We start from the raw sequence: 22,862 nt of genomic DNA on the forward strand, positions 1-22,862 counted from the left end.
CGCACAGACTTTTATTCTCCATCCACGACGTTTCTCTCGGGCTTGACTTCGACCTCTTCCACTTTCAAGGAATACGATTCTTTCCTTCTTTAGATCGTCGAAAGCCTTGGCGATTCTCTATTTATTTAATACAGCTGTGCTACCTACTAGGATTCGTCCAACCTTATACTCCGTTCTCCGACGAACTTAGGAGATACGGCGGCAGACAACGCCCAAGGGTACGACTAACATCCACACAGAAAGGAAGTCTTTTGTCGTTGCTGCTTTCTTATTTACCTCAGTCCAATTGTACCGGTAGCCGTGCATCAAATAACGTCGCGGATATATCAAGGCACTTTGACCTGCCTTTTGACCGACGCCAAAAAACCAAATCTCACCGTGTCTCGGGTTAAATTTTCACGCTACGTCGGCGCCTGCTCCTTTGTGTTGAGCCGAATCGCTGTTTGACGTGCTCGCAGATACGTATGAATATACAGTACAGCGAGAGATACCTGCGCGAGCGATGTCTCCCTCGTGGCCGGAGCGAAAGAATTTTCCTGACGATGCTTGTAGACGGCAGACTGTTCGCAGCTCCTGCACGAGATGCGCTGTGATTTTTTTCTTTTCCTCCGCAATACACATTCGCGGTTTTGCGCTACGGATAAACTCAAAATACAAAAATCTTACCAAAATAAGCTTTTATTAAATTTACTATCCACAGACAGAAAAAGTGCATGTGTATTCTACAGTTTTTATTCTTCTGTAACAATAAAATCTTTATATTCCATTAAATTTCTTTTACGCAATATGATGTTAATAAAACATTTACTCTTCCATCTCTCAGAAAATTATCTTTTGATTTAATACTTTTTTGTACGTTTATAATGTATCTTTATATATATATATATATATATAGTAATTAAATTAATTTTGTTTTTTTAGTTTAGTTTATTTGACAATTAAAAAATTAATAGTAAATGACCTACAAAGCATACACATGTACAGTATAACAAATATTTTTTTTATAACAAAGAGAGAAAATAAAAAAAAGATCAATATATAAAATATTAAATTTTTTTCAATAAACTAAACTCGATCTACTTTTTCATAACCTGCTCCAAATCCGAGTAATATGCTTATATAAGCGGCAAAATACATTTATATAAGAACGAGTAATTACATTATCAGAACGAACTACGATTAAGTCGATATACGGTTATTATATATTAAAATTTTTGGTCGATCTCACGGGAGAATGATCGAGGCCACGTATAAACCGAGGAAATTTCGCGTTTAAAAGATGGAATTTGTAGCGAAGAACTCTCGATGTACGAGTAATCCAGATGGGAGAGAAGATTGAGGCTCTTTCGTGCGATATCAGCGAGGGCGCTTGTCAGAGAAAGAAAGAAATGGCAAACGCCAAGGATACGAAGAGTAAAAGAGGTGAAGGATATTGGTAAACACTGTATACTCTTGCTTTTCCTTCCCTTTTCGCCGTCTATGCGAAGGATTATTCCATAATCCAAATACTATAAATACCAGACCAGTTCCACGCTATGCTGCAACTCATCCCTCTGGATAAGAGTCTTAAATAAATAGAGCGCGAATGTTGCTCCACGTTGTTTGCTCTGCACGAACAGAGATCTTATCTACGGGTTTTAATACGCTACATGTAGACACGTGGGTGGAAAAATATAACGCGAAAGCTTTTGGAATTAATTGTTGCTTCAAGGGAACGAAATTGAGAACGTTAAATAGAACGAGTAAATGGAACAAAGTGCCGCGAGTATTATCGAGAAATCAAGGGAATTTAGAAGATCGTTTTTGGTGCAACGGATCTCCTTCTCTCTCTCTCTTTCCATAAACCTCGCGTATCGCGGCCAATTTCGATACTGACGAAGACGGCGGTACATCTTCACGTAATTCGATATCAGCCGTCGAATTCGCTTTTCGTTTCGTCCATTATCCGATACCGTTTCGTCGCGGCTGAAGCCGAGTCACACACAAGTGTTCCTTTTCACTGCTTCATGGTAGTATGAGTTTTTCACTGACGTATATTTCTATTGCCTGCCATTTCTTTCATTATTATTTCAACTTGTATAAATACAACACATCTGATATATTTCGCTCTAGATATGATTGTTAAAAAGAACCTATTTCAATTCACGAGATGTTTATAGAAAAAAACAATATACAAATTTAATTCACTACATCTCACTTTTAACTTGAAACTTGTTCGATACTTAAGAAAATTTTACACTTCTTTTCTTTGCTGCGAAGAGCTGGGTATGTGTTATGATATATGCACAGGTATGTAAAAGATACGGTAATTTAGTGTACTTTTACGCTGACATTTTCTACTCTTCCACCTGAGACACGCGAGTAGTAATTTTATGTCATACGGATACTAAGTAATGTTTATGGGTCAGCGCGTGCTACTGCCATAAACGTATACAACCGTTCCTCCTGACGCGTAGGTTACCTCGACCAAAAAAAAAAAAAACATTCCGCTGGCAGTAAATATCCGTAAAGTATGGTCTCATATTTTGAAAGGCGGAAGAAGCCACCACTCCGGCACGCCTTCTCCTCTCGCCCTCTCTTCCTGTTCTTGTCTGTTCATCCTCTCGTCGTCCTTTTTCCACTCTCGAACAGCCAGCAACACTCCGGCGTAGAGGCGCAACGCGCCTGAGAAAGTAGCCTTTGGCTCTGAACTGGATAATGTAGGTGCCGCCTGTACTCCGCTTGTAATATACTTACAACCCCAGTCGCTAGTTTGCGGTCTCTACAAAGGCACATCGTATTATTTAAAGCTCTTACCTCCATTCTTTGTCCACGGCATTTCCTATTCTCCGACGCTGCTCTCCGAGCTTATCGCTAATAATGTATGGCGCCGGCAAACAATGGCCATCAGCGCGCCGTGCTCAGGATCGAATCGGTCACACGGTGCTAGGTGTTCTTGTCCGTGCCAAAAACCTTCCTTCCCCTCATTCCCCTTCTCCTTCTCCTTTTTCTCTTTGCCCTAACGCTGCCCTGCGACAACGAAGACTTTGAAACCTAACCTCTTGCAATATACATAAAAGCCGGCAGGAATTGCGATAAATTGTAACATCGGCCGCGCGTGTTACACCGAGATATCTCGTGTTCTTGCAAACGTTTGTGGATATTTGCGATGCAGCTACGGTCGCTACGACGGATACGTAGATAGGTGGGTAGGTAGGTATTGCGCGTTCGATTTTGCCGATCATCCCTGTGTATCAAATAGACTCAGTCCGGGTCACCAACACTGGAGCGAGGCATCCCTGCCACTATCTGCAAGCGGGCTGTAATTCGCCCAAGCTGCTGAGTACTCTCGATAATTCTGGAACGTGCGATGCATCGAATCTGTATGCGCGCACTAACAGGCATCTCTCTATGCAACTAGATAAACCTAGTTACAAGCCCGGAATCTGCGGTATGCACAAATGCAAGCTGCATTCGACGTGTTGTATTGAATTGAAGTGCCTTTGGCATATGTGATTTTTGTCTCGTAAGATTGTATCAGGACGAGAGAGAAAAATCGGAGCGGATCGTTAATCATTCATTATTTATCGATAACAAACATTGCAGGTTTATGATATTGTTAAGACTATATATTGTATCTACGTAATGTAAAATGTTTGTTGTATATATGTATATCTGCTCGAGCAATTGCATACGTCGCGTGTCTGCAATCCCGTTGCCATCGCCGAGTAAAAAAGTTTGTCGTAGATATGAAACCTCGTCTAGTTTACCTTGTGTCTGGCTTTGTAAACTGTGGATAGCGCGTGTGTACACATATCATTGAGTGTGACTCGAAATCGAAACAGCTCTCCCGGACCTAACGGACGTGACATAGCGACATAACGAATCGTGACGAATATTTTTGGAACACCTTCGTCCGTTTACCTCTGTGCCCAGTTATTTATTTATTTATTTATTTATTTATTATTAACGCTTATCTCGACAGATTATCTTCAGGCTGCGATGTTATTTCCAATATCTATCACCTATCAATTTGTTCCAACTGGAAATAGTACGCGCGACCTCGCTGATCGTACGATGCACGTATGCGATGTTCCTGATAAAAAGCGGAATACCTTCGTAACCCGTTCGCTTTTATTGAGACAGACTGCGTTACCGCATGCGAGTTTTGGATTTTCGGACGCGCGCTTCCGGACGAGAAAAAAGAGCCCGACGTTCGTTGACGTAACACACGAATGAATTCCACCGAGCATCAAAAATTCGTGCTCTTGAAGCCACGCGCGGCCGCCCCGAAAAATAATGGAAACATTTATACGCGAGGAGGAGGGACAAAGAGAGAAATATGCGCTGCGATAATATTTTCTAACTGTAAAAATATACGCGCAAAGCTCGCCCCGTTACGTGAATAAATATATATAATATTTTTTTAACACAAGGTATAAATAGCCGTGCTGTTGCATTATAGTTTTTTACGGTCGGTTAATATACATAATGTATTATTTCATTGTTTTCAATTTTTATTTCGCGACGAGCATACGGATCGGCCAGCTTTTGTTTCATTTGAATTAACGAATAAGTACTTATCCCCGTGTTTTAATAAATTTCTCTCATATATTTAGATTGCGCTTGATCGTGACGATTGTGTGCCAACTAGTGTCACGTTGTATTATTGGCGATTATATTGCGCGCGCCAACTATTATATAGTAAATACGAATACGGTGGCATTTGATGCCATTGATACGTGTGAACGATAACTTTTGGCAATAAAATTTTGGCTGCGGTAGAAAACAATCGCGATTCTATTTCCACGTATATTCCATTCTCTTCCGTTTGCTACAGATTCTTATCCTACGTAACATCTATATATTTCCTCAAACGTACGCATTTTGCGTGTATGTAAAAACGTACGCCCGTGTATAAGTTGAAGAGAAAAAGAGGCGTAACGTATAACAATTTTTACTGACGTTATCGAGATTAAATATTGGTTTTGTTTACTCCAGCTTTTTTTTTTCTCTTTGCGTCCAAAGTAATAAAAAGGGAAAATTTCATGTTGGCGGTGTCTCATAAAAAGTTTGACCGTTAGGTATCACGTGACTTTTACGGTCAACCCTCATGAAACATCGAATCGCCTTATTTTACGAGTCACAGATATCGTATCGTCTACGAAAGCAGCGAGCAGCTCCCCGCGGAGCTTAACCATATTCATCTTATTTGATGCAGCACTAAAGCAGAATTGTTAGAGCCACTTGGATCTCCGTGTTTCGTCCGAATGGGCAGCGTATGACTGATATATACATATATTAATGTGACAAATAAATTTTGCATCAGATAATATTGCTCTCTCCAAAAGTATTTTCACGTTCGTGTATTCTGTCATTCCGTCGGCTTGTCGCTCTTCCATCTTAATCAAACGTAATGAATATTCACGCGTCATAGCGCGCGCAGTGACATATGAAACATAATAACAAATATTCTATATTCCATATTGATCATAAAACGAGAGCCTCGAGCAAGACATCTGAGATTTGTGCGAAAACTCAGTCATCTCAGGCGTGACGCGAGGTGATCGCGAAAACGGTAAAACCGAATTCGCTGAAGCCGATGGGATTTCACGGACTTTCTGCCGACGCTATGATAACCGTGTTGGTTACCTTCTGCACCATCTAACGGTACATCCCGGACTCGAGGAACGGCGGGCAAGCGGAGAAAATCCAATTGGCAAATTCCTGAGCGTCACTGGACCGCGAAATGGGGTGGCGGGCGCGGCCGCTGCTACTTCCATCTCTCGGGGTAGCGATTGTGACGATGGTGGTAGTGGTGCGCGAGATGCGAGAAGGGCTTATAAATTGCATACGATAGCGTTAACCTCCACTATCCACCGCGCCCACGTGTCCAGCCAAGATTGCGCTTCGACCCCTCCAATTGATTTATTTAATACCGTGGTTTGCCCGTCGAGGAAAGAGGAGAAAATAAGAGAAGCGGATAGATCGGGGAAGATTTTCTCGACCCTCGCAAATCAATGGGGAGGATACGCGGTTGCGTGTATACTCGATAAAATAATACGTAGGATACACGTTAGATAAGGACATTAGTATTAAAAGAGATTGATACTTATTTCTTATATTATCTCGTATATCATTTCGATCTGCTTCTCACGATACATATGTGTAATACTTTCGTAATATCGCAGAAAAGTTAACGAGATCGGAGATACTACTCTACACTACATCGTCCGCATATCTTTAAATGATACTCGACCCCCCGCGTAGTCTGCGGAATAAAAATTTTGCACTTGCTTCTACTACGTCGCATTTTATTTGCAACATGGTAACGGTTCCGGAGCCATTGTATCTTGCCGCGAGATGAAATTTGGCACGCGCTACGAATCCCCCACCTCGGGTCGGCTAGGTGTCGACGAGCCTGTGTTGGTTCCGAAGGAAATATCAAGTGGCAGCAAGATGGCGAAGAGAGAAGCAGCCTCGCCGTGGATTGGGCTGAAGAGCTCGCTCGCGCCGGGTCCATCTGGAACGGGCTTAAGAGTAACCTGCCGGACAGATTGGAGTTTCTTGGCCCTTTACCAAGGAAGAAAAACGGAGAGTGGTGGCGGGAGCGTAGCAGTTGCCGCCGCCGATGTCGGTGATGGTGCGGGATGTGCTAGCGTAGAAGATGGTAGGTGGAAGGGTAGGAAGAACGAGGAAGAGGGGTGGGAGAGGAAAGGGGAAGGAAAAGGAGGAGTCGTCTCGGGCGTGTGAGGAAACCGGTAGCACATGGCCCAGTGCCTACGTGCACACCGGTATCGCTTGGCCCTTGCGGCCAACTGGAATCGGCATATTTACCTACATTGAATCTCTGCCAACCTACAATTACCGGTTGCCCATCCTTCCTCGAATCCGTGCCCGGCTCGCTCGACGATGCCTCTATGCCAAATTCACGAGGTTCGCGTGATGCTAGGTAAATCTGCATAAAGTGTTCATTCGCCGTGGATCGAGCGCGTAGGTTGATGAGAACAATGATGAAACAATTCATCGATTTCCCCTGCTGTTTGTAAAAATCGACGTGCAATAGTCCATTTTTTAAGAAGAGCGGAATGAAAAAGTGCACGCGACCGAAAACGCGACCCATTTTCTCACCTGATGTAAATTATCGCCAGGAGATAACCGCGGCAGAGATTATTAAAATTTTTAATCTTGAAAAATATGAGAAATATCAGTTACTTCGCGTGGAGAAACATACGAGCACCTCGCTCTTGTGAAATCTGACTTGAGGAAGACCGCGCAAGTTTCTTTTCGTCGACGTATCTATCAATACGAAGTTTTACGGTTGTCGGAAGAGAGCGGCGAGAAATCGAGTCTGCATCGTGGGTGAACGCATTACCTACGCATCATCGATTTATCCGCACGAACGAGGCAGTGAAATTTCGACGCCTCGTTTTCGGTTTTATCGACGACCCAGTTATTCGACGTACGAGCGTTCGTGCTTAACAATTCATAAAGTCGTCGTTGGTCGATAGCCGTGCTCGTATCATCCAGCTCCATCTCGTAATGCTAACGCGTTGACCTCGGTCAACCTCTACTCTACCGGACTCCGCCATCCGGTGGTGAGCACAGGGATGGTGGTGGTGCTGACTGCGGTCGCGACGACGTCGTCGCTTGGAGATTGAAACAAATATTTTACGAAGGCTCCGGAGTTACGGTGATAATAATTAAAAGGTGGTCCTGGCACGCTGTCCTCCCGACCGATGCTCGTCGACTGTAAAGTCGGGCGCCAGATATTACCGTCCTTCCGACGACGACGGCAGTCTCGAGAGGCTTTGATGTCGCGGCCTTCCCTCCGAGTCTAAGCTTCAATTATAGAACTACGACTTCGGAAAAGTTTCAGAACGCGGCCGAGTGAGCTACGACTTAAATAAATATGCTTGAGATTTTATAACACTCGACAACACACAGATGTTTTTAGAAATTTATTACATCTGGATAAGAATTTAATTAGAAGATCTTAACATATTTGTTTATATTTACAATACAAAAAGTTTAAAATGCATGTAAGTATGAGGGGAAAATTGAATACGTACAACGTACTTTATGTCCGATACACTGATAAAAGAATTTGATGATGAATATGAAGAAATAAAGCATGCGCGAGCGTGTGTTGAGTCTTCTCCTTTGCATCGTATTTTGCATCTAAATTTGTGCGGAATTGGGTTATCCTCTTGGAAATTGATAGAGCTTCACAAACTCATCATATAGCTGGAAGGGTCTGATCTAAATTATGGCGAAAATCCGCCGAGGGCGTAGAACCTTTACCAAGCCGACCATCTACCGTTGACCTGATTCAAAACTTTTCAGTTTTGTTACCACACTTTATACATGAATTCAAAGAAATATATACAGATTTCTTTCTATATTTCATACATCATATAACCAAAATTATGATATAAAATATATAAATGTATATAGCAACTAATTTATAACCGACATACGAGTGATTAAAATGTTTAGTTTGTTATCTTTTTTAAATTTATTTCTGTATACATAATAAATCAAAGATAAAAGTGTGTTTAATAATAATTATTAAAATATTATCATAACATATTTTGCTGAATAATATTGAATTCAATCAATAGTTAACTTCCTTTTAGTTATTTCCTCCGTTTTCTTTCCCGTACAAGAATAAATTTGCAAAGTTTATTTACAAGACAAAATGCTTCAATCATTTCGACAACGATATTTCCACTATAATGTGCGATTGAACGCGTAGCGAGGCGATTCATCGTGCATTTTCCATCGCGCCTTAAACCTTGCAGCACGACCTTAAAGTCTCGCTCAAACGACCTCGCAGGCTTACCCAGGACGTATCGTGCTGATTCCAGTTATCGAGGATCATTTTCAGCCCCCGAGGGGATCAGGCGAGAGCGGGGCTTAAAGCGAAACGAATCGCCGTCGATACACCCCCATACGTGCGCGAGAAACGGAATCCTTTTTACCCCGCGATACAACGAGGATACGATCGCGGCCAGCGGAGTTTCGAAATTGCCGCAGAGACGGATTATTTCCCTTTGTTCCGCGTACGTTTTCGCGCGATAGCGTCGTTATCTCACGCCGCGGAATAATCAGAGGGTAATACGTACGTGTATTAGCCGCAAATAGCCTCTCTCTCTTTCTCTCTCTTCGCGCGCGTTTATCGCCATACTGTTTCGCCGCTAATTCTTTTAGCCGGTCCATTCGCGCACGTCTGAATATATATTACATCTTCGTTTATTCCCATAAAATGGATTATTTCCTTTACAGACTAAATTCAGCGGGATATACGAAGGGATAAATCTTTCGCGAATTAAAGCAGCAGTCAGAAAACGTGCGCTCGTAGCTTTGCGGGTGCATTTCTCGGAGAACGTTTTATTCAAATCCGTGTCTTTTTAATGTAAAAACTTTATTCAGTTAAACCAGTTTTGATTACCAGCTCTTTTTTCAACTATATATTTCGATACACAATTATGATAATTTTAGTTTTAGGATATCAGTTGAATTATTTATTCCAAAATATGTCGCGAAATATTTAGGGATTACATAACGTACGTATATCATTATCGAAGAAATATATGAAAATACGTAGGACCAAATATGAAAGAGAGAAATATCTTTTCATTCGGTGCGAATAAATTTGACAGCCTTCTCGCGTCTCTTAGCAGCAGACATGGTACGGTTTATGTGTGTACGTGCACGTGCACATTGCATGTATTTCGTCGAAAGTCCCGTTTCTGTAAAGTCTGGGAATACGTTAGTCGCGGAACAGATTGTCGTACTGTCGTGTAGTTGCGCCGCCGACGTACGGAATTGTTCGTATTTGTCAGGAACCGACGACACGGTAGTTGCAGGGGAACTCGTTTCGAATTGAAGCCAGCTTTGCCTTAAAGAACACGAATGGAGCCGCGATTCGTGCGGAATTTTAAATCGTCGGACCATGAGGCAGTGACGAGAAATAGGCTACGCGTAAGAAAAAGAAGAGTAACAGAGAAAAAGGGAGAGAGAGAGAGAGAGAGAGAGAGAGAGAGAGAGAGAGAGAGAGAGAGAGAGAGAGAGAGAGACAGTTTCTCTCGATGTTTTTTATATAAATACGATTATCGACGCAAGTAGTAATTTTACCCTCGTGGCATTTGATACCGTCACTTTATTTCTACCGAAGACGTGTGTTGCACCACGTACGTGCTTGTAGAATCTACTCGTAAAATATCCCGGCAAAGAGAAGTATATACAGAAGTCATTTCCCCGGAGAATCCTGTTTATGATCACTCTCGAGTTATATATGTCGTATAAAGCGTGCCACATACTTTTTCAGAGACGCCGCGCGCTACGAGACAACCAAGATATATGAGGTAGACCTAGGCTGCTCGCGCAACCTATTCAGCTTATAATCGTGTTAAAACGGTAGTACAATTTACCTTTGTAAAGGAAGCGGATAAAATCATTTGTGGATTAAAATAAGATCCGATGAGTTTATTAAGTCGTCACCAGTTGCGCGCAAGTTGCGATGAGAGCTCGATGTGTCCCGAAAATCCGTCACTTTTACGACCGCTGGCGTCTTTTATCGATAAGTAGCTCATATACGAGCATACGTGCCTCCCTTCCGTGCACTATACTTTACCCTGTGGCAATATGAGGATGGGTCCCGGTCGGGCGGCGATAGCGTTACGCAAAGAGAGAGAAAGCCATTCGTATATCCTCGTATCTCTTCGTATATAGGAGACACGGTACGCTCGTGATTATTTAAACGGTTACGGGCCTTTCGGGCGATATAATTTCTTCAATATTTCAGCTCCCATTGGAGCGGGGCGCCGGCCGCTAAAAGACCACCCCCACCCGCCAGGGTTGGCAGACTTCCACGTCGTCACCGCAAAACTCCTTCATCCGGGAGCGGCGCGGCACCAGTGATTTCGAGGAAACCGCGCCATTTCGCATGCATAATACATTCTAATAGCCCCGGTATCCCTCCCGCCCGGCGTCGAATCAGCCACCGCGACCGAAAAGAAGCAACGTGTAATGCGATCATTTCGTTCCCTTGTTCTCTTCCTGCGCGAACGACTTCTCCGTCGTCGCAATCGTCGAGGCCGCTCTTGCCAAACGTCATCATCGAAATGTCCTTGGTCCGCCACTACGTCTTCGACATTCGCAAAACACTGCTGACGATATACCTTGGATTTCTTCGAGCTCGTTCGACGTTGATGCCCGCCTTAATTTATATTATTATGCTGACGTCTATCGACCGTTCGATTCTCATGTCGCTATATTATTCCTTTTCGAAAATGCAGAGGAAATTCCTCTCTTTGTGCTCTCTACCGATTACTCTTATTCAACGTACTTCTTTATACCAAAGCTTGTTAAAGTTGTACATAGCAATGTATAAATAATATTTTCCCGCACATTTTCTTCGCATGTCATCATGTCATATCATGGCTTCTTCGTGATTTTTTAATCATGTCTCTTTTTTTATTTGTATCATTTTTTTTGCGATAAACTTTCGAATAAATCGTAAATAGTGGACGGTTTGTCGCTGTCGCGTCTCGAGCTCTGTCGTACTTCAGTCTAAGATCCTTTACACGAGATAGGGCTTTGTGCACATCATTGAGGATTTCTTCCTCAGACGCGCTTTACGCATAGCTGCCGTTGGCATCGGCGTAACGTAAAAAAGAAAAATGTTACGCTTTTCCACAAACTACTCTTCACTAGTTTTCGCTTGAAAGAATTTTTAAAACTTGAATCTTATATCCTTAAAAATAATGCTTAAACATACCATTAGTAAAATAATTCACATATATTATAGTAATTTTGCATAGTAAGTGAGAGAGGGAGAGAGAGAGAGAGAGAGAGAGGTTTTCCTTCAACAAAATCGAATTTCATATCTGATTTTAAGTCTTCGAAGCATCCTCGCTGTCGTAGAAGTCTTAGGTTAGTTTACGGCCAACTTCTTGGAAGGATCGATCCACTGGTAGCGACAGCGAGAAAATCCCTTCCTTAAACTTTTAATTGCAAAAAGACGGCGCGCAAGGGAACGAATCATTCGTAGGGCCGAGAGAAGCGGCATAACAAGGAAAATCATACTAAAGTTTCTTTCTTCGAGTAGTCAGCTTTAAGCCCCGCTCTTATTATTTGAAATTAAAATCTGCGCAGAACGCCGGCATAGCCGACCCTTGAAATTCGGTCGGTGCACTGATGAGAACGTTGGATGAAAGAGGTTACTTGGTCTTCTGGAGGCTTGGTGCTTTTTATTGTAAAAAAAATACAACTCGAGAAAACCTTCCTGGAGCAGCCCTTTTGTGGCACTCGACACCTACTACGGAAGAGACAGAGAAAGAGAATAGGAGAGAGGGTGAAATTCTCTCTCCCTCTTTCTCTTTTTTGCGATTGTTGCCTCTTGACAAGAGCCAGAGAAAACGCTAGTGTGAGAAAACGTCAATGACGTGGTATTGCAGGCTTAGGGAGAGGGAAACTTTTAATTGAACAGTAGGATGCCACGCGCGCTCGCGCGCGCGTCTTCCGCAATGTTGAAGCATACCAGCTGGAAAATCAATTGGATATCGGAGATTACGACGTGAGGGCTTTGCTGATTCGACCTCGAGAGACGGAAGAAGAGAGTGAGAAAGAAAACGAACAGGGGAGAGAGAGAGAGAGAGAGAGAGAGAGAGAGAGAGAGAGAGAGAGAGAGAGAGAGAGAGAGAGAGAGAGAGAGAGAGGAGCTCCCGAGAGCCTTTCAGTTACCCGAAGGCTTCGGTCATTGATCTGCACGTAAGGTACATGGCTGATACCCACTTTATTGACACTACAAACTTCTCCACCTCGGTAGAGAGAACGATGGTCGCATGTCTATATCTCGGACACGCTTCTTTCTCGCACGAATGATGATCGATATTTCCTCGCTGTGGCCTCGACAAACTGCTCGCCGATAATGCGCCGAAATCTGGCGCGAAAATAATACTAGACCAAGTAATTTTTCGCTTGAGCGAAACAAAGCGGATACCGGGTTTTCAGGAATAAACCCTTTTAATTAGAATAGGCTTTGTATTCCGCTGTACGTAGTAATTGAGTACTCTAAGATTCAGCAAGATTTCAGATCCTTTCTATCAGACGAATTTAAGTTACTCGACTGGAATTTAAAGACATTTCATCATAGATATGCCTTCGATACGTTATCTGTATGTGTCAGTGTCAGGTTATAAGGTGTCTAAAAACATTGCGCGTCGTAGTGCTAGCGATGGAAGTGGCTCAACACGTGCGTCGTCTTCACGAAAGTCCCCGAGGAGAGTCGAAAGGATGCGACAACCATCGAGAAACGGAAGAAGCCGAAGGCGAGGACGAGACGGTGGCGGTCGTAGCGCGACTAAGGGTGGAGGGTGCTCCCGCGGGAATCCTCTAAATTTAATATAGAGTCAATTGGAGAGAACCTAATAAAATTGCTACCGCCCGAAGCTACGAGGCGGTCGGGTTTTCGTCCCCGACGGCGTCCCAAACGGCTGAGAAATCGCCGGAGATGCAGCGTTAAACATCGTCGCTGTAAATCGATCGAAAAACACATCATCGGGGAGAAAAAAAGTTAGAGCTTTTTTTTTTTTTTTTTTTTTTGTAAAAAACCACCATGTGTGCAAGAAACTTTTGAGCGTACGATCGCTGCTTCAAATTTTCTATCAGGGATGAAATTCGTGGCAAACATCACATATAAACATAAAATTGTGATCCAGAATTGAATAAATTTAATTTCAAGCATTTATCAGTTGAAAATTTAGCTAGTCCCGTTTTATATTTAACTTTTTAGAGATACAACGTTTGCAAGTCGCATTGAATGAACATTTGTTTGAAAATAACATCGTGTCACGGCAGCCGCTGTCGCGTAAAGCGCGACTATCATTAACCCTCATTAATTATTCGATGATACAAGCGCGTTAAATAAATTTGATCCATCTGCGTAATGCGACATGTATTATTCCGAGGTAATATAAACGACTGTATAAATTGTATTTTCCGAATTTTCTCTCTCTCTCTCTCTCTCTCTCTCTCTTTCTCTTTCTTTCCCCAATGAAACAGTCACGATTATTATCACTGCGAACGACAGCAGGGCGTCGGATTAAAAAGCACATTACGTCGTGTCCTCGAATAGACGCTCCGCTTGATTTTGTATATACTCGCGACATTCTCGCATAATTATTTCCGTGTAATCATCGTAATATCGTGCATGACTACATGCAATTATTACATCGCACGCGGACGCGATGTTAACAAATTTCAATTAGCGTACCCGTCACGACTCGCTCGGGAACAATAACATTATGCATTTTAAAAGCTCGGCTATTATTTTGAAAGGGGATTGGACTGCGTCTTGCTCAAAAATCTCGCGCGTTAGCAACGCCCGCTCATTTACATTCCGTCCATGGCGGATAATGAAACCGGGAGAAAAACCGACGGCGGTTTAACGGGAATCAGCCAGCGAATAATGAAACTGCTTAGTATTCTTAGCGCCCAAGGGATGGAGATGAAATAATTAAAACGAAACGGAAGATCGAAAGTTATGGAGCTGGCAAAGGGTGCTTTCTCTTTAAGCGAACTTCCACGTCATCCTGTGCAGCATGACCCGGAGACCTCCTCCCTCTCGCTCTCTCTCTCTCTCTCTCTCTCTCTCTCTCTCTCTCTCTCTCTCTCTCTCTCTCAAAATATTTTCCAATTACAGATTAAAATAAAGCTAGCTTCCTCAAAAAAATGTTTTTTCGTTTTTTTTTACAAAAAGTATATTTTTTTATGTTACGTATATATTTGTATAGAATATATATATATATATATATATATATATATATATATATATATGTATACATATATGTATCGAATATTTTTAATATCGTCTATCTTTTTATATATATTGATAGAGTCGAAAATTCGCTACGCCCATTTTCATGCGAGTTATTTTTTTTAAATGAAAGCATTGCCAGAGTTCCATTGAAAATACAAAAGCTTCAGAATATCCAAATTATTCAAAATTTACAAATAAATATGGTCCATGCAGCGCATGGACCACTTTTATTCGTACAATATTTATATTACGATGGGATTCGCGAGAGAGCTCGCGCTTTCACACCGCCTGCAGCTCGTCCAAATGGACGAAAATATTTGCTCGAGATAGTGGTCTCCCCAATGATGGCTACGTTTTTTTATTATATACATACATAACAGCTTCTTCTCCTAACCGACACGCGCGTGCAGTTTTCCTCGACAGATTATTTATTTGGCAGATTTCCGCGCGACTCGCGTTTCCGGCGAAACCGGAAACCGCCTACGGTAATGCACCCGAGCCGACAAGGCCCTCTCGCGCGTGTGCGGGAGGGGAGCTTGCACGGATGAAATAGAGCAAAAAAGGACTGAATAAAACACGAAATAGCAGTTAGCGAAGAAAAATACGTTGCATGGCGTTGGTACGTTGAGTTATTCTCTCTGTCGCGAGTTCAAAGCCTGCCAGAATGCTCGGCAGAACCCTTTGTGTTCGGCATCGAGAGAGTTTTTCCGCAGCGCTCGCGTCCCATATACTTCTACCTTTTTTCACGATCGAGGATTCCTCACTGTCGCGGATAACAAAGTTGGAACCGGGAACACCCGTGGTAGTTACTACTCGTAGAGCGCGCCGCACGTTTTGTACGGTACGATATCACGGAAAGTGCTTTGTGTTCGATACGTATCCAAGTATTATAACGTCTCTCTGACGGAATACGGATTCTAGTTTTTTCTTTATAGAAAACAACCCTGGTCATTGAGTAATTTAATTTATTTACAAATAAAACATCGGATATATATATATATATATATATATATATATATATATATATATATATGTATATTTCTACGGTAAAGGTGAAAATATTTTCTCTTTGCCCCTGTCGACGTCTTAATCTAAAATTAATACAACTAAATTGTAAAATTCCTTGAAAGTTATACAAGATATTTTTTTATACACACGCATGAGTTGTTATTATTATTATATATTATTTAACATATTATATTTTTACGAGTTTGTAAGAGAGTCGGATTAAAATGTTTATTAAAAATGATAATCTGCCATTGGATGTGATGAAGAGCTTATAACAGAACGCGTCATCTCGTTTCGGATTATACGTGATTATCTCTCGTCTCTTCTTCATGGATTTTCAACAATGACAAAGATAGCACGCACATGTCCTGTCTGAACGCCGGTCTAGCGCATTATGACGCGCTGATCGATCAGAGTGCGTGTAGAATAGCCTGCGTGTTTCTCGGTTCGTTCGTTCACGGGAGCGCCTGCATTCTCGACGCATTGCGTGCCCGGCCATACTAATCCACGCCGTTACGACCCCTTCCTCGATGATAAGCACGCCGACGCCTGCACTTCGTATAGCGCGCCTTGTCTATAACTAAAAGTGCCCCGATGTGTCTTATCGTTACGAGACATTACGTATTCCAGATTCGTGCTATCGGTTGACCGTACGTAGTTTCTCATTCTAAACAACAGCGAAGTGTTCCAATTTATTCAGCACGAATTGTGCTTCAAAGTTTTTAAAGAGATTATTTTTCAGACGAGAGACGACGTTATCGTGATATCACATACATGTTACATGTGCTTTATCAATTAAGTGAAATCGATATTTAGTAAACAGAAATAAATTCAATTAATTGACGGATCAGCGTATCGTTTAGTGAAAACAGATTTAATAACCGTAAACTCATTAGCGCGAGGGAAAAAACGTGACCGTAATAAAAGCAGATCGGCTCGCACGTAAGTGATCGCAGAATGAATTTAGAACGCATTAGACACGCTATAAATCTGCGCTATACCATATGTATCTGTATACATTTATAAGCACGTATACTTGGTAATCATAATACATGCATGAGGCCTCTCTGCGCACGCATGCGGCAAAGTAACGAACGACTTTTTCCACCAATTATTATTATTCTATACTATACGATAAAAAGACCTCCACCGACTTGGTCATTAGACTATTATCGTTCCAGATTACGCAATATTACAGATTACGATTCCAGTCTAGTTATACGTAGTCTCCCACAGGCTTATACAAAAGTATCGCTTGTACAGGATATGGCGCAACGATAATCGTCGATGAAACAGATAAGATGTCCAAGAGTAGTTTCCCATACTGGTACGCATTTTTTTTTTTTTTTTTTTTTTTTTGTTTTAGTCATTTATTTTTCCCGGCGAGTTAGAGAACAGAGAAATCTACGATTTAATATCGTTCGTAGCGTTATTTGTAGATTTTCGCTTTTAGCGCAAACACACGGTAGAGCAGTAAAATATAAACTGTTTCGCTTTTGTCCGCGACTCGAAAACGTGAATTAATGTTCTTTCCATTAGTTGGATCCATTATGCCGCACGAAACTGTATGGAGTACACGTTTCTCTCCTTTTTTGGATGAATGCGTCGATATATGGACGATATAGACGCGTAAATACACCTCACAAAGAGCTTCAAACCGCATCGCGCGTCGAAAGCGACAAAGGCATTAAAAGAGCCATAAATTCAAATTAGCGGCCGGTTTTACTCAATTTTCGCGAGGACCTGTTACATAACTTTTTGTTAACAGACCGCACACTCCCCGCCGCGTCCGTCGCCATTCGCCCTACGTGTGCATCGCGCTAACACAACCCCCTCTAGATGCATCGGACCACCCCTGGTTTAATTATACATTATAGGCGGCGGCTATATCCTGCGTGTTGCCGGCACAAATGCGCGAATAAATATTCATAAATATGCGCGAGCCCGTATCGGGAAAGCATTTCGCTTATACTGCCCGCGCCGTAGGATTATCAAGTTCACGTTGATATTCTGCCTTCTAATCCGAAAATTCAGCCATTTAGAATTATCTCCGTACGCGATTATCGTGTAGACGTGGTATTTTCGATATCGTAGTATCGTCGCGAGCTATGTGATTTACTTATCGAGAGCTAATTGACAAATGGATAACCGATTTGAGGGTTTAGCGTCACGATATACAATTTAACACCCGAGGGAGATATCAAATCGATTATTGAAGTTTAACCGCAACGAGGTTTCCTACTTAATGCAATCAAAAATTTTCACAAATTGGAAATGAATCGTATTAAGAACATTAATATCTTTTAATCATATCGATAAAGGGTAAGGGATAATTTTTTATGGATGCGACGAGAAATTTTCGCTGATAAAAATTCACGAACGAACGGAATTCAAGCTGCCGGGGGATCTGCAGCTACGCTAGCGACGATTAAAGATATCACCGATTCATATCGCCGTTTGAATATGAAAGCAGAGGTTACGGTATTTCTAATTTACGACGTTGCCTTTGCAATGGTAATGCCCGTGTAAATCGCGGGAACACGTACCGGTATCGCGTACCAATTCATCCGGATTGTTCGGGAGCAGGATATGGCTTAAATTCAGGGTTTATGGTTTCTCGTACGTAAATGATCATCCCGAGGACTCCTAGCTGGCTGCCTTCCTTCGTCCTGCACGTACGCAGACTGGCTCTCTCCGCGGAAACCAAAGGGCATCATACATTTTTGAATGCACTTACCTGAGTGCTCTTAAGTACCGCGCCAGGTATGCGCGCTGGTTTTATGCCGTATGAAATATGCCAGAGATAAAATGACATTTTCAATATTCCCGGAGCAATGAAAGCACGCAGCGCCGCGAAAATTTAAACCAAGAATAGTATCTTTCTCATAAGAATGTATAAAACCGTTTCCTTTCATAAAATATTACATTATTTAAAACACAATTATATTATGCAATTATTAGAACTGGAACTAATTTAAATACTGTCTCGGATATGAAGAATGAAAGATTAAATGAGGATAAATCTTTTTATAACGCGTGTATAGAATACAATTATTTCTAACATAATTCAAAATACTTTTGAAATATGATTTTCGGGCTTGTAAAATAGACTGGCAGAATAATACATCCGCTTGTTTCTCAGCAGTCAAATACAGATTTAAAAGTTAAAGATATATTTGGTAGAAAATAAGGAATAATTTAATGAATCATATGCAAACCTATTTAAAATAGCTGCAAAACCTAATTTAGACTTATGATTAATAATAAATGCTTTTTTGTTATTCTTTTTCTCTTTCGGTTAATTTTATTTATTCAGTTATATTTATTCTGTGCACACAACTGTTATATCGTGACAGATATCTTCATGATTTTAATATATATATATATATATAGAATTTATTTTATTTAGAAGATTTATATATACAAACTTCTTTTATAAATTAAAAAAATTATTTTTGCAATTTCTGATGTATGATTTCTTAAATTTATCTACAGAAAAATGATTTTTTTAACGCTTTTGTGGCTTATAATACTATAAATAATATTGTTAGTATAATGTATACATTTGACATGTGACAAATTTTTTATATTTTTATAGTTTTTGAAAAACTCGTAACGAAAAATAAGCTTGAGTGACTATGAAAAATATGACTTTTAGTATACGATTGGTCGACAATATTTCTCACATATAGACAGTATAGTTTTTAAGTCGCATCTTGTCGCGAGAGTTGGTGTTATTGGGGAATAATTTGCGGTTCGGGACACTTTCGCGTTACACGTCCGTAATTTACCGGCTGTGATGATTGTAACGTAGGCGGTACGTGCTGTTCCAGTATTGTTTACCGTCCGAATTGACGTGTGTGGCACGCAGTTACACCTGTGTACTACCGTTCGTCAGTTCATACATACGAACAGTCTCGCGTCGTCGGGTTACATTGCCGCGCCGCGAACAAGTCGGCTACGTCGTCGTGTTACATTGCGTGCTCGCGTGCGTTTCATGCACGTATTACTATTGACGCACAACGCGCGAGAAAGGACACAATAAGTATAATTATAATAAACCCACCAGAGTACAGGGCGACCGCAAACTGCATCTCTCGTACGAGGTCGCACCGGGAACGGAGTCGCACGCACTAGGATAACACGCGTTGCACGCGCGTAGCGTTATAGTAATCAAAGGGTGTGGCAGGAAGCTATGTATATCCGAGATTATCATCCATTGTCGATATTACGGTATTGCGCTGGAGATGGTTAGTACAGATTTGTGCATAAATGTGTTGTGAACAGGATAATTCATTAGCTGAAATACAAGACGTTGCTGTCATGCAACGGATGAAAATAAACTAACAATAAGTGGAAATGAATCATTGCAAATAAAATTGATGCAAGATATTTTAATTAACCTAACCTATTCTGATTATAGTCTATAAATATCGGTATTCCAGCAGGAAAATGAATACGAAATAATTTCCTAAGTGCATTCCGTACTTAGGAAAGTCGTACATTTATAAACGATTGCGACTGATGTCATACCTTTAGATTTATTAGGCGAGTTATAAATCTACTATCTCCCACAGAAGCGTTGGTATCCATCATGGCTAGTCAGACCAAAGAAAACGTCGTTACATTGTAATAAATCCTTGTAAAATAAAAGTGTTCTTTGAACGGATCATCAATCTTAGTAACGTCAGCCCTTAAACAGGGAAACAAATCAAAAGGGCATATAGAAGGATATATAGAAGTATTTTTATTACCATTCTTATAATATTTAAAAAAAAGATCTGTTGTTAGATATCATGAAGAATAAAGTTTTCACATAAATTGCAAAATGGTTATCTTTCTTTTTCTCTTTTTCTCTTTCTCTCTCTTTTACAGTTTTTTTTCTTCTTTCCATGGAATGTGGAATTCTCATTAAGATCAACCAGTTGCAATGTAAAAAATTCAGTGCGTTGCCAATAAAAATTGAAAGTGATCTGATAATTAATGCGTCATTAAGTTGAATTTACGCGAAAGAGAATAATTTTGTATGTGAAATCCACATTAATAAAAAGTAAATATATTTATTCTTATAAAATTATACAGTTATAAAAATTATATAATTTTATTATTAATTTAATTTAATAATTACAAAGTAAAAAATTTTATATATTGCATTGAAAAATATGATTTTACTTTTTTTAGTTTAGGAATAAATTATATAGACATTTATTAAAAAGATAGAACGAAAGACAAACAACCTGTTCTATGATTCTAATTATAAGTACAGCACAGAAAAGTCTTCGCTTAATATCATGTTTTTTCTATGACGGTAGCAATTATTATAATAAATATTATTTGGTAATATTTCTCATGCAATAACTCTTCACATTTGATGAAAAGTTCGAAGATTTCTCTCGAGATTCAACGAGACTCGTTTTCTCTATTGCAGTCGTATTACTAGGTCCCCAGCGCAATATTCCGTTTTGTAACATTCTCGGTCCCTTTCGCTCTTCATTTCCGCCACACCCCGACCTGATTTTCATTTTGTTTTGCTTGATCTTCGACATTATGCCGACATTACTGCGGAAAATAAAGCTTCCTTGCTATTTCGGTTTCATGCTTTTGATTAAAAGTTTGCCAATATTACACCATGACGTAACTCGAAACTAAATTTACTCACGTGTCGTAGAAAGCGAGTAAACAACGCAGTTGACGGCATCATGACACATTTCTTAGATGTAGAAGATTGACATTTTATCTCGCTTAATTTTTATCTACTTTGAGTAATGCAATTACTTTTTTCAGATTTTAATTTTTTTTGGGTGAGATACACTTTTTTTCATTTATGTGTGTGTGTGTATGCAATTTTTATAAAAATTGTATATTATTATATTTTGTATATATATATGTATACATTGATTGTACAGATTTTGTTAATTTAAACTTGTAATAACATTATCGTATATAAATTTTATTATTTGCAAATATATTATTTGTAAATATATACGTCTATATATTTTATAAATATACTTATGTGATTTTTTTGTCTTTCTTTGTTTCAGGTAAGCACAAATCTTGCACGGACCATCTTGTTAGTATCAACGTTTTGATCCTTACCGCTATAAACTTTATGTGAATCATAATTTACAATCTATGATCATTACCACGAATTGTAACACACTTACAATGCGTATGTGACGAGATTCAATATATATCCTAGTCTGTTTAAACTCGATATAAATTTTTTTAAAACATAGTATTGTGTCTCGAAATAATAATTCGTTAATACTAATACCGCACGGAAAGGAACAAAACAGCGGTACCTAACGTACAATTTCAGTATGAAAGGGGTACGCAGCCCTTATCCGGTGGGTCTTACGTGACAGCCTAGCCAATCCGCCGGCTGCGCCGCCGTTCGTAAAGGTGGGTGCACACGACTATGACAAAGTAAAGTATATTAAGCTCATCGGCATGCAGAGTTCGCTCGGGCCGGCTTAATACGCGAACCAGGGAGTCTGGGTACATTCCCTCCCCCCTCTCTCTCTCCTTCTCACTCTCTCTACATCTTACCCTTCTTGTCACCTATCTACCTATCTACCTACCTACCTACCTATCTACCTACCTACCTACCTATCTACCTACCTACCTACCTACCTACCTACCTACCTACCTACCTACCTACCTACCTACCTACCTACCTACCTACCTAGCTACCTACCTACCTACCTACCTACCTACCTACCTAGCTACCTACCTACCAACCTACCTACCTACCTACCTACCTACCTACCTACCTACCTAGCAACTCACCAGTCCGCTCACCCACCGATGCCACCGAGCTACGGTTCTCTGAAGTATCTGCCGCGGGGCGGGGGTGTCTACGGGGTGCGTGCCTCTCGCGCTATCCACCTTCTTCACCTTCGTCTCTGTCCCATCCTCGAACCATTCTCAACCTTCGAAGCCCCTGAACAACCCGCCGTTCCACCGTTACCCTCTCACCGACTTTTCTTCTCTCGTCCTTCTCTCCTCCCTGGATCTCACACCCCGAAGCAGCCTTCTTTCCAAACCA

At 40.9% G+C, this 22,862-nt stretch overlaps 1 protein-coding gene and 1 long non-coding RNA gene across 10 annotated transcripts in view; one reads left to right on the forward strand and one right to left on the reverse strand.

The window, feature by feature from the left end:
• LOC140663148 (uncharacterized) overlaps positions 1-22,862 on the reverse strand; it is a 304,620-nt gene that overhangs the window by 150,579 nt on the left and 131,179 nt on the right. The window lies entirely within an intron of this gene.
• The window catches only part of LOC140663146 (CUGBP Elav-like family member 3), a 353,573-nt gene that overhangs the window by 101,280 nt on the left and 229,431 nt on the right, over positions 1-22,862 (forward strand). Inside the window, exon 3 of one of the 8 annotated variants that reach the window (XR_012046227.1) lies at positions 21,856-22,551. The exons of 5 other annotated variants lie outside the window; for them this stretch is intronic. Coding sequence is in view for 1 of the 3 variants with exons in the window: in XM_072887116.1 (XP_072743217.1) it covers positions 21,856-21,903 (48 nt within the window). In the remaining 2 variants the exon portion in view is untranslated. Of the gene's footprint in view, positions 1-21,855; positions 22,606-22,862 lie in introns of those variants that run through there. 2 more of the 8 variants (XR_012046230.1, XM_072887116.1) reach the window with 2 other exon arrangements.

The sequence above is a fragment of the Anoplolepis gracilipes genome, chromosome 2 (assembly GCF_047496725.1).
Source record: "Anoplolepis gracilipes chromosome 2, ASM4749672v1, whole genome shotgun sequence".
In the NCBI taxonomy this organism is placed as follows: domain Eukaryota; kingdom Metazoa; phylum Arthropoda; class Insecta; order Hymenoptera; family Formicidae; genus Anoplolepis; species Anoplolepis gracilipes.